This window comes from Bradysia coprophila, unplaced genomic scaffold, assembly GCF_014529535.1.
Source record: "Bradysia coprophila strain Holo2 unplaced genomic scaffold, BU_Bcop_v1 contig_138, whole genome shotgun sequence".
NCBI classification, from domain to species: Eukaryota; Metazoa; Arthropoda; class Insecta; order Diptera; family Sciaridae; genus Bradysia; species Bradysia coprophila.
Window position 1 is genome coordinate 4,425,561 of NW_023503409.1, and position 12,455 is coordinate 4,438,015.

Consider the following 12,455-nt stretch of genomic DNA (forward strand, 5'->3'; position numbering starts at 1 on the left):
GTAGAATGTTTCCCGAAATTACCATTTTCTTTGGCACAAGTATCTTAACGAGCCTCGCTTATTCTGAATTCATTTTGTTAAAAGAAATCCACTCCACAAAAAATTTGCACATTCAAAATTTATGAATTCATAAATTTCGAAGAATGCTTTTGTGAATACGCGACAACTTGAGCTGGATGCAAATTTAATTCAGTTGCAATATCGATGTTTAATGCGAACAAATTAAATTTAAATTTAAATTCAGTGTACAAGGGGAGTGAACAGTTGGGGGTGTTGAAGTCACAGCTGCATTTTTGTTATTTTTTAGTGTGTTTTTTCGCAAAAACGTGAAAATTGTGAAAGATATGCTGGTATAACAGTTTTTGTGCTTTTTCGTAGTGGTAGGTATGTACCGATCTAAATAACAAAAACAAAAATTTTAATTCGACTTTCTGCTGAAAGCAATTTATGAATGAATCCAATTTCTGACAGCTTTTCGTACAGTGCGGTCCTTGGGTCTTCAAAAAATAAAAAAATATTTGACCAACAACGCAATTAAGTTATACGAATATGTCTGTCAAGAATGAATTTACATACGTCTCCCTATCAGCACTAAAAGAAGGCATTAAAAAAATAAATAAATTAATCCTTTCACCTTTTAACATTTATAAATTAAAAAACCTTCCATAACGTGTCCAACATCAAGCCCACTACATTATATTATGTATACTAATTCAATTCCATATTAAATAATTTATTTAACCATCACATCATACCATGCCACAAAATGATGCAATTTAAACTTTCCAGAGATAAAGTTTTATCAATTTTATTCTTTTAAATTGTAATACTCTCAGAAATAAAATAAAAAGTTTCTGAAGTGTTGCTCAAATTCAACATTTTGTATATTAAAGTTTCGGGTGTCTCAAGTATATTATTTATTGAAGCAATTTTTCATTTTCAGATTACGTACACCGATGTTCCATCAGTGTCTATCTTTCATGTATAAATGTAGCTTAGGTTATTGCATAGCAATTTCATACATTGCATTGGTCTGGTTTCGGTTTCTGTTTACATTTGTTGTTTATCATTTTTATGTATGAATTTCCAAATACGATATCAACTCGTACTCAACTAAGTTTTCAAAATTATATTGGTCCGCAGGAAAAGTTAAACAAATTCGTTTATTAAATCTCTTCTTTCACGGTTGTTCGGTTTATTATTAGTTTCGTTCCGATCCTACATAACACGTAACAAACTGCATATCCAATAGACCATGGTACATATAGTTGCAATATACGAAGATTGACGTAAACATTAACCAGAACTTGTGTGTGTATATTAATAAATATAATTCTCTGGGATAAGGCACAAAAATTGCATCATACACCCGAATCTAAATATTTACAAAGTTATGTTACACCTTCAACTCGAAATCAAATAGACACACACACCGAACCCACATAGTCTTCTGTTTGTGTCAATATTTTTCCACTTCGGCGTCGATAAAATTAGAATCGAAAAAATAATAATTCTCTTCTAAAATCAACTGGTACATGAAAATTGATACTGGATGGTCAACAATTTTTAAATTAAATGGTAAATATAGAATCAGTAGAAATGACCAAAGAGATACATATATAGGCATTCTGTGAGCGAGTAAATATGAAATCATATTTTCCGGTAATGTATTAAATGTGTTGTGTGTTGATGAATGGTGAATACCTTTGTTTGATTTAGCAATTACGGAGCACATAAATGAACACAATCATGAACTGATCACGATCTCACCTGAATATAAATATTTTGCTCACTTGCGTCTTATAAGATTATTTGAATTTATTATCGCATGTGGTAAATCTGACAGAACATGTTACTCTAAATTTCACTCTATGTAAATTATGAATTGATTGCAGGTACGTTACATTGGTAAGGTAGGAATTTAATTGAATAAATGCTATGTGAGAGGAAAAAGGTAATAAGAACGAAAAGTAAAGTCGAAACGAGTGGGTTTATAATAAAAACCACGTCTCGAAAAGTGTTTCAATTATTACATTAACTTGGATTATGAGAGCTGCTGAGTTCTTGAATTAATGTTGAACAAAGTGTTTTTAATTGTTGGTCATTTATATCGAGATTTATGCGGTTGATACAGAGAAAATGAAAATGTAAGGAGTGGTATACTCGTTTCATTTATAGTTTTTTTTCTTGATTGAGAAATACATCGAAATTATATTTCTGTAGCATGCAAAATAATATGACAGACTTCCTGCTGAGTGCAGTCACTAATTGGAATGCGAACGGTTACAAAGTCATTTTATATTCGGAAATTCTAAAATTGCTTTCTAGAATGATTACAGGTTGCACCATTATCGTTTCGAAATTTCTTTCGTTCATCTTCTTTCATAGAGTCGTCCAATTTGCTGCAAAGTAGGATGGGAAGCGGACAATTTGTTGCATTAACATCTTCGACAAAAAAAATTATAGTAATCGGCTATAAGGTATATCCATTCAAACAATAACCGTTTACGATAAAAAATGTATAATTCTCTTATGGTATAATAACTTAATAGCTCAGTCATGATAGCAGGACTTTCAAATGCAAAAAGAAAAAAGTTTTTCCTTCACGGAAAATTAATTCAATTAAATGTTGAACGTATCACGTAATACTTTATGAAGATTATAATATTCTAATATTAGAATTTATAAAGAGGCGTACGTCATACATTACGTTTAACAAAAGAAAACAATGAGCAATGTGCACAGTCGTGATGTGAAGCTATATATAGTCAACACTCTATAATTCATTACAAGTACGAAACTATCATTTGCCATTCAACAAACAGAGCGTATAAAGTGCTGCATTAGGAAGTCACGAACCAAAATGAAAGATGAGATTGTTTTGGTTTAAATAAGTTTTTAAAGTTGAATTGCATCATTTAATGAGTCAAGAATTCAGTCAGAAAATAGATGTGTGAAAGGATATTGGTGTGCTTCCAGCAGTGATGTATTATTATCGGATGAAAGAATGGTATACCGAATGTAAGTCTTAGTGCGTTACTCATTCTAAGCAGCAGACGTAACGTGCTTGCACTTGTGCTCACGAAACTCTATCGATAATTATCTCTTTCCGTTGCCGGTAGACATGTATAAAAATTACTCGAAATGTTTTTCTTTAATATTTCACTATGACACGGCCTACAATATGATTTATTCTTCAATTTGTCGAAAATAAATTATACCGAAACTTTAAACTACCAAAAAAGCAATCAGTCATCTCATATTCGATGGATGAAAACCGTTTCGAGTAGAGAATTGTACACAGACATATATTTCGTTATTCAATTGAGATTAATGAATTCTATTTAGACTCGACAAGAAAAAAAAGCGCCAGTTCATAGCGAGTTATTTTCATCAACTAATATGCATAAGTAAACGAATTTTACGAAATTTTCATCTGTTTTATTGCTGACACTCTGATAAGAGTACTTCACGTTTGTAGATTTCTTGTCCTAAGTATATGTTCAAATGGTTTTAGTGTGATCATACACAACTCAGCAACTATACACACATATAGGTTCGGTACAACATAATTCACTATATGAAATTAACACCATCATAACGAACAAAACGCGCTATCACATTTTATATGGGCATGACGGAACTGTATGCAATAAAGTACAACGATATCACAATGGTATAATAAACGACAAATTTAGTTCCTCTTCGAGCATTCATTAAAAATTTACTATACGAAGATAATGCAATCAACCCATTTATTTAATATAAGTAATGGATTTATATGCCGCTCGCTGTTGTCGCATGTAACATACACAAAATATCTGAAACTGAATTTAAGGTAGAGCAGACACAGCAGAATATATTTCGAATCAATTTAGTTTATGGTTTGATATTTAGCTATGCTCTATTGGTGAACACACACTCTGGCCGTATAATAGTATCATTTGGTATTCCTGTTCGACCTATTTATTTTAAGATAAAATTAACTTCATTACAATAAAATGTTCAGTTTTCGATATTGCTTCAATGTTATGACCTTTTTGTGTATAAGTGTTTTCAATGGTTGTGTTGAAGTCAGAAGTTTTAACAACAAAACTCTGGGAAGGGAAGGATTTAATGTTGCGGAAGAAATTTAAGTTAAGTATTCCACTGTAGCACCACAACTATACAACGTTCAGCCTTAATTTGTCATTATTATGAAAATAAAGTCTTTAATATTTACATACAGCAAACACTCGCTAACGTTGTAATAGCTTCATGGTAACTGTATGAAGGCTTTTACCAAAAATGTTATTTTTCGAGTAATATTCAACGAAATAAGTATGTTTCACTCAACAATGTTTCGTTATACATTTATTAGATTTGATTTCAACACACTCGGAGAGTTGACTTAAATTTATCAAATATTTGACGCACGAAAATATTAAAATTTTGTAAATCGGATTTTGAAAGTGCGTCGGTTGGTTGATTAATTTCATTCGATCTGAAAATTGTCGCCATGCTATTGAAGCTTATAAAATCATGAAAATTAGACTAATCAATTTGATGTAAGGGTTTCCCTGATTTTTTTACAACCCTTCTAAATACCACTGGTAAAATTTCATCGAATAACAAAATTTGTTTTCCTCACAACGGTATCATAACCTTTCCATTCTTCCTTTTCCATTCACTTTTACCATTTAGAGGCTGTAAATTAAAAGGTTCCTTCCCAAGCATGACGACATGATAATCGAAAACTTTTCTAAAGAAAGTCCCTTCTTTTTCAAGTTCATCGTTAAATTTCTAATTTCCTTAATTCAGTCATATTGACGATGAACTTCGTGAAAGTCTGTGTGTTAACTCCACATATAGCTAAATCATAAATCTGCATGTTCATTTCGTCTTTACAAGTTTTTAAATTAGATTATCTGCCGGGAAACAATCGTTTCAATTTATAATTAATTTACGAATGAGTTATGACACAGGGTGTTATGACATAAATAAATAAGAAAAAATGTTTTATTTAAATAATAAACAACACAACGTTAAACATTCACAAATTAGTATAATTATTCAAATGATCTGTTGTTTTTGTTTTCACTTAGTTGTGTAGTTGTAACACGGGTTCGAAAATGTTCGAATTTGAATTTTAAATTTAATTTTTACATAAAAAAAATTTAAATTCATAAATGAAATGCATTGTGTCTAATTTGCATGGCAAGCAGAAAAAGAAATAATTTTTTGCTTTACATACCGACGACTTTAGTACGAACATTTTAAGGTCAAAGGTTTCAAAAATATTTATGAATGAAACGAATTGAAATTGGAACAGATCTGTTGTTACAGAATTAAAACGGCTTCCCGTTTCTCTTAAATCACACTTAATGCGTGTTTTTTTTAGACGACAAATCAGCGAAGCACTCTCATTTATCATGTTCAACAATCAGTTGAAAACATTAAAGTCAATAATTATCGTGGTCGCGTCATTAAGTAATTTCTTTTCGTTTATGAAATGATTTTCGCAACAAAATTGAAACCAAATTAAGGACTTTGTACGGATACACAATATCATGTTCCCAAAGTATCCAAACCAAACTGAAATTTGTTTATAATTTGATGACGCCCAGATGGAAGCCTTACAAGCTGAATTCATGCATGCATAATTAAAGCAACTTATAACATACATTAACTCTACCAGCACACATCCATATTCGATACCATAAAAAAAGAGCTGAGTAGAGAAAACGACACTAATAACTCATCGCATCATCATCATCATTGATGGAAATCTTTTCCCAAAATTGCATTTTCCTTCCACACACACACTCACAAAGAAAACTGATGTATAAACGAAAATATATATATGAACGACGCGCTGTTTTTCTTACACTTATACGTTGTTTTCGGGCACACAAGGAAAAAGAAATAGGAAAACGTTAAAGATTGATGTTGTGAAAAGATATGTCAGAGATTCTCTTTCCCATTATTTAATGTTATTTTTGACGTGATACTTTTGTTTTTCCTTTACTCCATCGCTGTACACTGTAGAGTATAGCTGGAAAGTGTAATATTAGCTGCACGCTTGTGGGTATGGCAATTCGAAAGCTTTGTGGTTGTTGGTATTAAGTAGATGATAGAAAGATGAGGAAAAACTGGCTCATATATCGTGTTTGATAAATCGTCAAAAATGTTGGAAATTAATTCAAGCGGAAGTAAGCGAATTAATTTCGAATTGTTTTTATGTGAAGGAATATCATATTTTTGTTTGATGATTAATTTTAGATAATGTTCGTTGTGGTGTTTGTGCTTCTGGGGACTGACTATAGACAACGTTATGAAAGACTAATATTTATGTCAATCGAACGCTTAAATCAGAAGTTGTGTTACGAAAATCTGTGTCATCTACACACTTCATTTAATTGACTGTACGTTTTGTTCGTTCTAGCACACATTAAATCATGGATTTTTGTTAAAATAAAAAAGTTTTTCGACGAGTTGTGTTGAAGGTTTCTAGAACGAAACTTTGCCGTCAATTTATGCCTGCAGTGGCATCCTACCGGATTTTGAAATTTGGGTCATTAACAAAGTTTTTTTCTTTTTCTTTTTCAGAGCTGTAACTACTGATTTATCAGACATAGAAAAAGAAGAACTGCATGATATGGCTCCACCAAGATTTATCGAAATTCAAAAAGGCAAAATATCATTAGCTCCAGCAAAAACATTTGAATCGGCAAAAGATAAGGTAAAAGAAAAATGTTTACATTTTATAAAGTCTATTCCATTCCATTTTTTTTTATATAAAACATAAGGCGAAACCATAATTCATTAGAAAAAGAACCTAAATTAGGGTTAAGTCATTTGATTTATTATGATCATTGTTTAATTAATTTCGGTTGAATTTTTCCTTTTTCTTTCGTAAATTAAGAAACTTTTCAGTAGAATACAGTCCCTCCTCGTAAGGTCCCAATAAAAGATTTAAAAATATGGAAAAATTAAAATTGAAAAAAAAAACTTTGAAGTAAATCCACACGGTTGATTGATTTCATTCAATCCTCATCCACAATTTAATCTACCTTATTCAACGACCCAGATTGATTTCGTGATGGTCTGCTTAGTTGTAATCTTTGATATACAACGATGCAACATTACAGAAACTACAATTTTTATTGTGTATCATCAATGTGATTTCCAGATAGAGATCGAAAAATTCGTGTACATTTTGTGGCTGGCTATACGTTACATTAATCCCATCTCATTCGTTTTCGATTTATCTACCGTATTGAAAATTCAATGCAACAGAATTATTACGTTCTGTTGTAACGTTACAATATCGAAATAGAAATTGAAAGAATCGTTCAGATGATAAACGCGATAAATAAATTGAAATCAATAATGCGCGTTTCTCAACGTCTTATTATCTCATAATCCTTGGTCTACGTTTATCAATGTGTTCATTAAATGTTAAATGGGATTTGAAACACGAATTTATTCAAGTTAAGCCGAACTGAAACATGAACAATGAAGAAATCTACTGTTTTTAATGTCTCAGGTCTTAGATATACATTTTTCGTTTATCTAAAAAAAACTCTTCGAAGATTCGTTTATTTCGCAGACATCTGCAATTTGATTACTTTTCGCCAATTTCATTTCATAATGCAAGTTTCTCCTCAGTAAACATTGTTCCCATAGACAGCAGCCAAATGCCTTACTATGGGAGTTTAGTTTATTTACGTTATGGGCTGAAACAGGTTAAGTCAGCGTATAACGGAAGAGTAATGAATTGGAAGACAGGTCTGTACGAAGAACAATTAATCAGTCGAACGATTTACTGAGAGAGACAAAAAAGTACGATTTATTAAGAAACATTTTCCACATTGTTTGTGGTATATAGTGAAGAAAAAACTTGAAACTTTAAAAAACGTACACTGATGATTGTACTGGGAATGTTCAGACATTCCTCCACCTGGGACCCAGAAATAACAAACAGCGTTTCCGACTGAGCTAAAGAAATATATATCGAGTGATATGAAAGGAAAAACTAAGTTTTTCTTTGCGTTACAAATGTTCAGATCTTACAGCCATAGAGATTGTTCGCCCGAATTTTTTAAAAAGTAGAAATTCTGCTTTAGTAAAACCAGAAGGAATCTTTTTACAGCATTTTTCAGCATATTTATATCCTATAGAGACATATACAGATATACTGCAGCTATATGTACTCACCGTAAGTCTTAAAGTTGCCATAATTTTTTATTTGCAATAAAAATTTTCATCATAAGTAACAGTAAAGTCTTTTCGTCGGAATGCTCTTAGCTCGTATAACTTGTTTTAAGGACCAAGTGTAAAAAATTTGGAAATTACACGTTATATATTGCACGAGATTGGACGAGTCCGAAATGATTGTTTCGTAGGCCCTTCTGCAATCGAGCGATAAAGAAAGTTTTAATGTATTTTGGTAAAATGGCTGAGTAACGTACTGTTTTATATCCTTTACGTTAAAGTAAAATTATCTATCGATTTTAGCCTTTCATCTAATCATCTCTTATCGACAGTAACGACAAAAATAAGCGATGGCCTACGGTGAATGGTTTAACAAATGAAGTAAAAGAACACTAAGTGATACTTCAAACAAAATGCGTAACAAATTTAATGATGGTGAGGTTATAACCATTCAGAATCTGAATATACCTACCCCACATTAACATTTAAAGCGATGAATAGACTGGAATGGGAGCCCTAAGAATAACGAAGAGAGCGTGTCTGAAATTTTTTGTCACGTTTGTGACGATTTGTAGTATCGCGATTGCGATGGGACACAATGTTTCCTGTTTTTACACATAAAAAAATTCAATTATTTCCTCGCAAAAAAGGAAGTCGGTTTGTGTATAAGCTGCCATACGAATGCTGGCTGAAATCAGACTCATATACAAATGGAAACGAATGCAAGCGAAAACTTGGCAATGAAAAAGATTTATTCACACGAAGTAATTCAAACGATATATCCGGAATTACGAAAAAAACCGCTCTATATGTTGCAGGCCTTTTTAATTTCCTGTTAGTAGTTATAAGTAGTTTTAAAAGTTTTTCAATTTTTTACACATCTATGCGACACAGTAATCATTGCAACTCTTTGTGTTAAAAATACTTATTCATCGATTTCCTATCGATGTCAATAAATTCGTATTCAATGCTCTTAAATCACGTCAAAACCCTTTTGTGTGATTATTCTATCTCTGCAACCTTATCTTGAATATGAAAAAGAAGCATAAAATTAACCAACCAGTTTAATTTGTACATTAACAATTTGTACAACAACGTATATGGTGGATAATAAAATTAAAAAATTTTACCGACAAATTATTCTATCGGGAATATTACAGTAAATTGACGTGTACATAAAAACGACTCTTTTCAAATGTGTTGAAAATTATGCTAATCACATTCTATTACAATAAATAAATTCGTGAGAAAACAAATTCAAACTACAAATTTTAACAACAAAATTTAATGATAATGAAGGGACTTGGTTATGCGTTGTGTGTAAAAACGATCGTGGCTCTAAGTCTTTTTTTTTCTCTATAACTTTGAATCAAGCTCTGGGTATAGTAGTAGAAAAAAAGTTGAATGCTCGGCTGTATGTTTACAAAGCAGAAACATATGTTTAATCAGTCGACCATGCCTTTAAGAAACAAAACAAAAAACTATCAAATTATGCACAGCTAAGTGCGTTTGTAGGAAGAAATAGATTCGGTTTTCTTTTAATTAGTCAAGTGGAACTAAATGATTCGTTTGTTCGTCATTTGTAAGTTAGACAAGAAGTTAGATTCATTTTGTCGTTGTCATAAGACTTGACTGACCTTCGAAAGGGAATTCGATTTAAATTTAAATTGACTTGGCGTTTTCTTTTCGTCGGAAAAAGTGCTCAAAATGTAGACCTTCGAATGAATTGAAAAGGCAATTAAACATTACACACAGACCAAATGAATCAATTCAACACTTTTCGCTCTCCCATCTTTTTTTTGTAATATTTCATAATCTCATTATCGACAAAATAACCAAAAGAGTATCTGGGTATTCAGTTCAATGCAACTTACGTAATATTTAAAATTGGTTGAAAATTACAATATCACTGAAACATTAGTGTAATGTTACATGGTTTCACAACTATCAGTTCGTGAAGTTTTTTTCTGGAAAACTAATGACTGACATCGACAAAAACAGATTTCTCATAAGCCCGGTATATATCAGTCACACACGCAATGTAATGCACCTTTAATCTAACAAAATTTTACAACTTCTTTTACTTCATCTATAAAAAAAGAGAGACAAAACCAAAATCATTTTCCCAGTTTATATTCAATCATTCGATGAAATCTTTTTCCCAAATCGATTTAGAAATAGGAAAAAAAGGGATTTAGTTCCTCAAATGATCCCCTTGTCATAATACCATCTAAAGAAATGGTTCAATATTACGTTTCCATATGCGAAATGTGAATTCTCGAAAATCTTCGTCTCCAATATTGACAGAAATAAAGGATAATGGTAGTACCATAAGCCGGTTTTAACTTTAAGTTACTTTCTCCCATACATTGAGCGAATATATCGTTCAGCAAAAAAGGGTTCGCTGTAAAACTTGTAGACTTTACATCCAAGCGAATAATGTTCAGTAAGAGGAAAATTTGATACAATGAATGGTAAATCTGCAAATATGAAGCATGGCAATGATTTCCATCGGATTTATTTACGTTATACAACGTTTCACCAATAAGCAATAGAAGTCAATAAATTAACATTCATTAGATAAACGTATCAATTCTCATCATCAGCAATAAATTTTACGCCACTCACATAATATTAATTGATTTGCTTTTTCGGTGTCTGGATGGTTTTTTTTCTCTCAATAATTTTTGTTCGAATATTAGATTTCATGTTCGATAAGTGCGAGAGAGTTCATCAGCTTGTACAAAACAAGAACTGAAAATGTTAAAACAAAAACAGAAATGGGTATGTTCAAATTTGAAAGACGCTGTTTTTGGACTGACAAAAAAAAACGTCCGTTTCATAAACTTGTTTCTTATCGCTAGTTTCGCAAAAACTGCTAGGAATTTATGGAAAACACTTTGCATTGATTTAAAAGAAATAATTTGAACGAACGTTTTTGTCATTCAAGGTCTGAATCTATTCCGTTGTTCGCTTTGAATCAAATTGAAAAACAATTCGCTTTCTGTACGATGCAATGTAGTAAGGGTGTAAATAACTTAGCCGTACGACGACAACGTGACATACCTGCAAAGTCGTGAGCAATCAAAACAATCCCGAGAAACTGAACATGGCTACAAAATTTACGCGCTGAAGCATTTGCGTATACATTGAAGATATATTACCAAACGTTCTGTACAATCAAATCAGGAATGTACATGTTTCCGAACCGAAATGTTACATGTGATTTCACGCGTATACCTTGCCGTTTTGATTGTATGTACAAGAGTATAAAACGCTTTTCACGGCTTTCAATACCATCGCATAATTAATTTAACTGTGGCCCGCTAAAATGCAGATGTTCTCGAATTAATTTAATTGATAATCTACGGCATGAATAATCAATTTTCAGTTTTGAGTTTTAAATGAATTTATTGCTTTTCATCCGAATAATAAAAAAAATCATTTTCCGTATCAATAAATGTATAATTTTCGATACACATATACACCGAATAGTATATTATACACCACTGTGTGTAGTTCCTGTCCATAAATCATACAGTCATTTATCCAACCAAAATTAATTTTATTTAATCTAATGAAAATGTGTGTGAGTGTGTATCAAATTAATATCCGTAAATATCCGTAAAACGAAATCATAAAAGTAAACCGAACAGGTTTTATGTGAACGAGAATAAAAATTCACACGGAGTGGCGGCAAAATTTAATTAAAATCGAAGCACATTGTTTGTATTGCCCGTTGCACACAGGTAAATAATATAATGCTTATCGGGAATCGTATTGTACCTGCTACACATAGTTATTCGTTCGTTTCACTTCCATATCAAATTTTATGGTTATAGTAAAATCAATTAATTGTTAAAGTAGAAAAAAAAATTAGTTTCACTGGCAGGGTATAACAACGATGCGATGTTAAACGAAAATTACATTTCAGCGGATGAAAATTCAATTTTCAATTATTTTGGTCTTTTCGAACAAAACCGCATCCTGTTGTTTTCTATTCCGATGAACAATATTTGTGTAGACCTTGTAATTTAAATTACAAACAAGAGCGTACACACCGGTGAAGCAATGAACTTATCAATACTGAAATTAGAACCTTTGTTAAATGCAAATGCACGGTAAACTTTTCTGTTTCGTAGAAATTAAACTAAAAGAGAGACGAAAAAAAAACCATTTTGTGCAACGAGTTGTTTCAATTCAGAATCTAATAACGACGAAGAAGCAATTGCAACTTTTTCGTTTAACATTTATACCGA

The 12,455-nt window shown here is 31.6% G+C and overlaps 1 protein-coding gene across 3 annotated transcripts in view; it reads left to right on the plus strand.

Annotated features, from left to right (window-relative positions):
* LOC119073523 overlaps positions 1-12,455 on the plus strand; it is a 73,613-nt gene that overhangs the window by 40,090 nt on the left and 21,068 nt on the right. For all 3 annotated transcript variants that reach the window (XM_037179058.1, XM_037179059.1, XM_037179060.1), the window contains one exon: positions 6,589-6,721. In XM_037179058.1, coding sequence (XP_037034953.1) covers positions 6,589-6,721 — 133 coding nt within the window. The remainder of the gene's footprint in view (positions 1-6,588; positions 6,722-12,455) is intronic.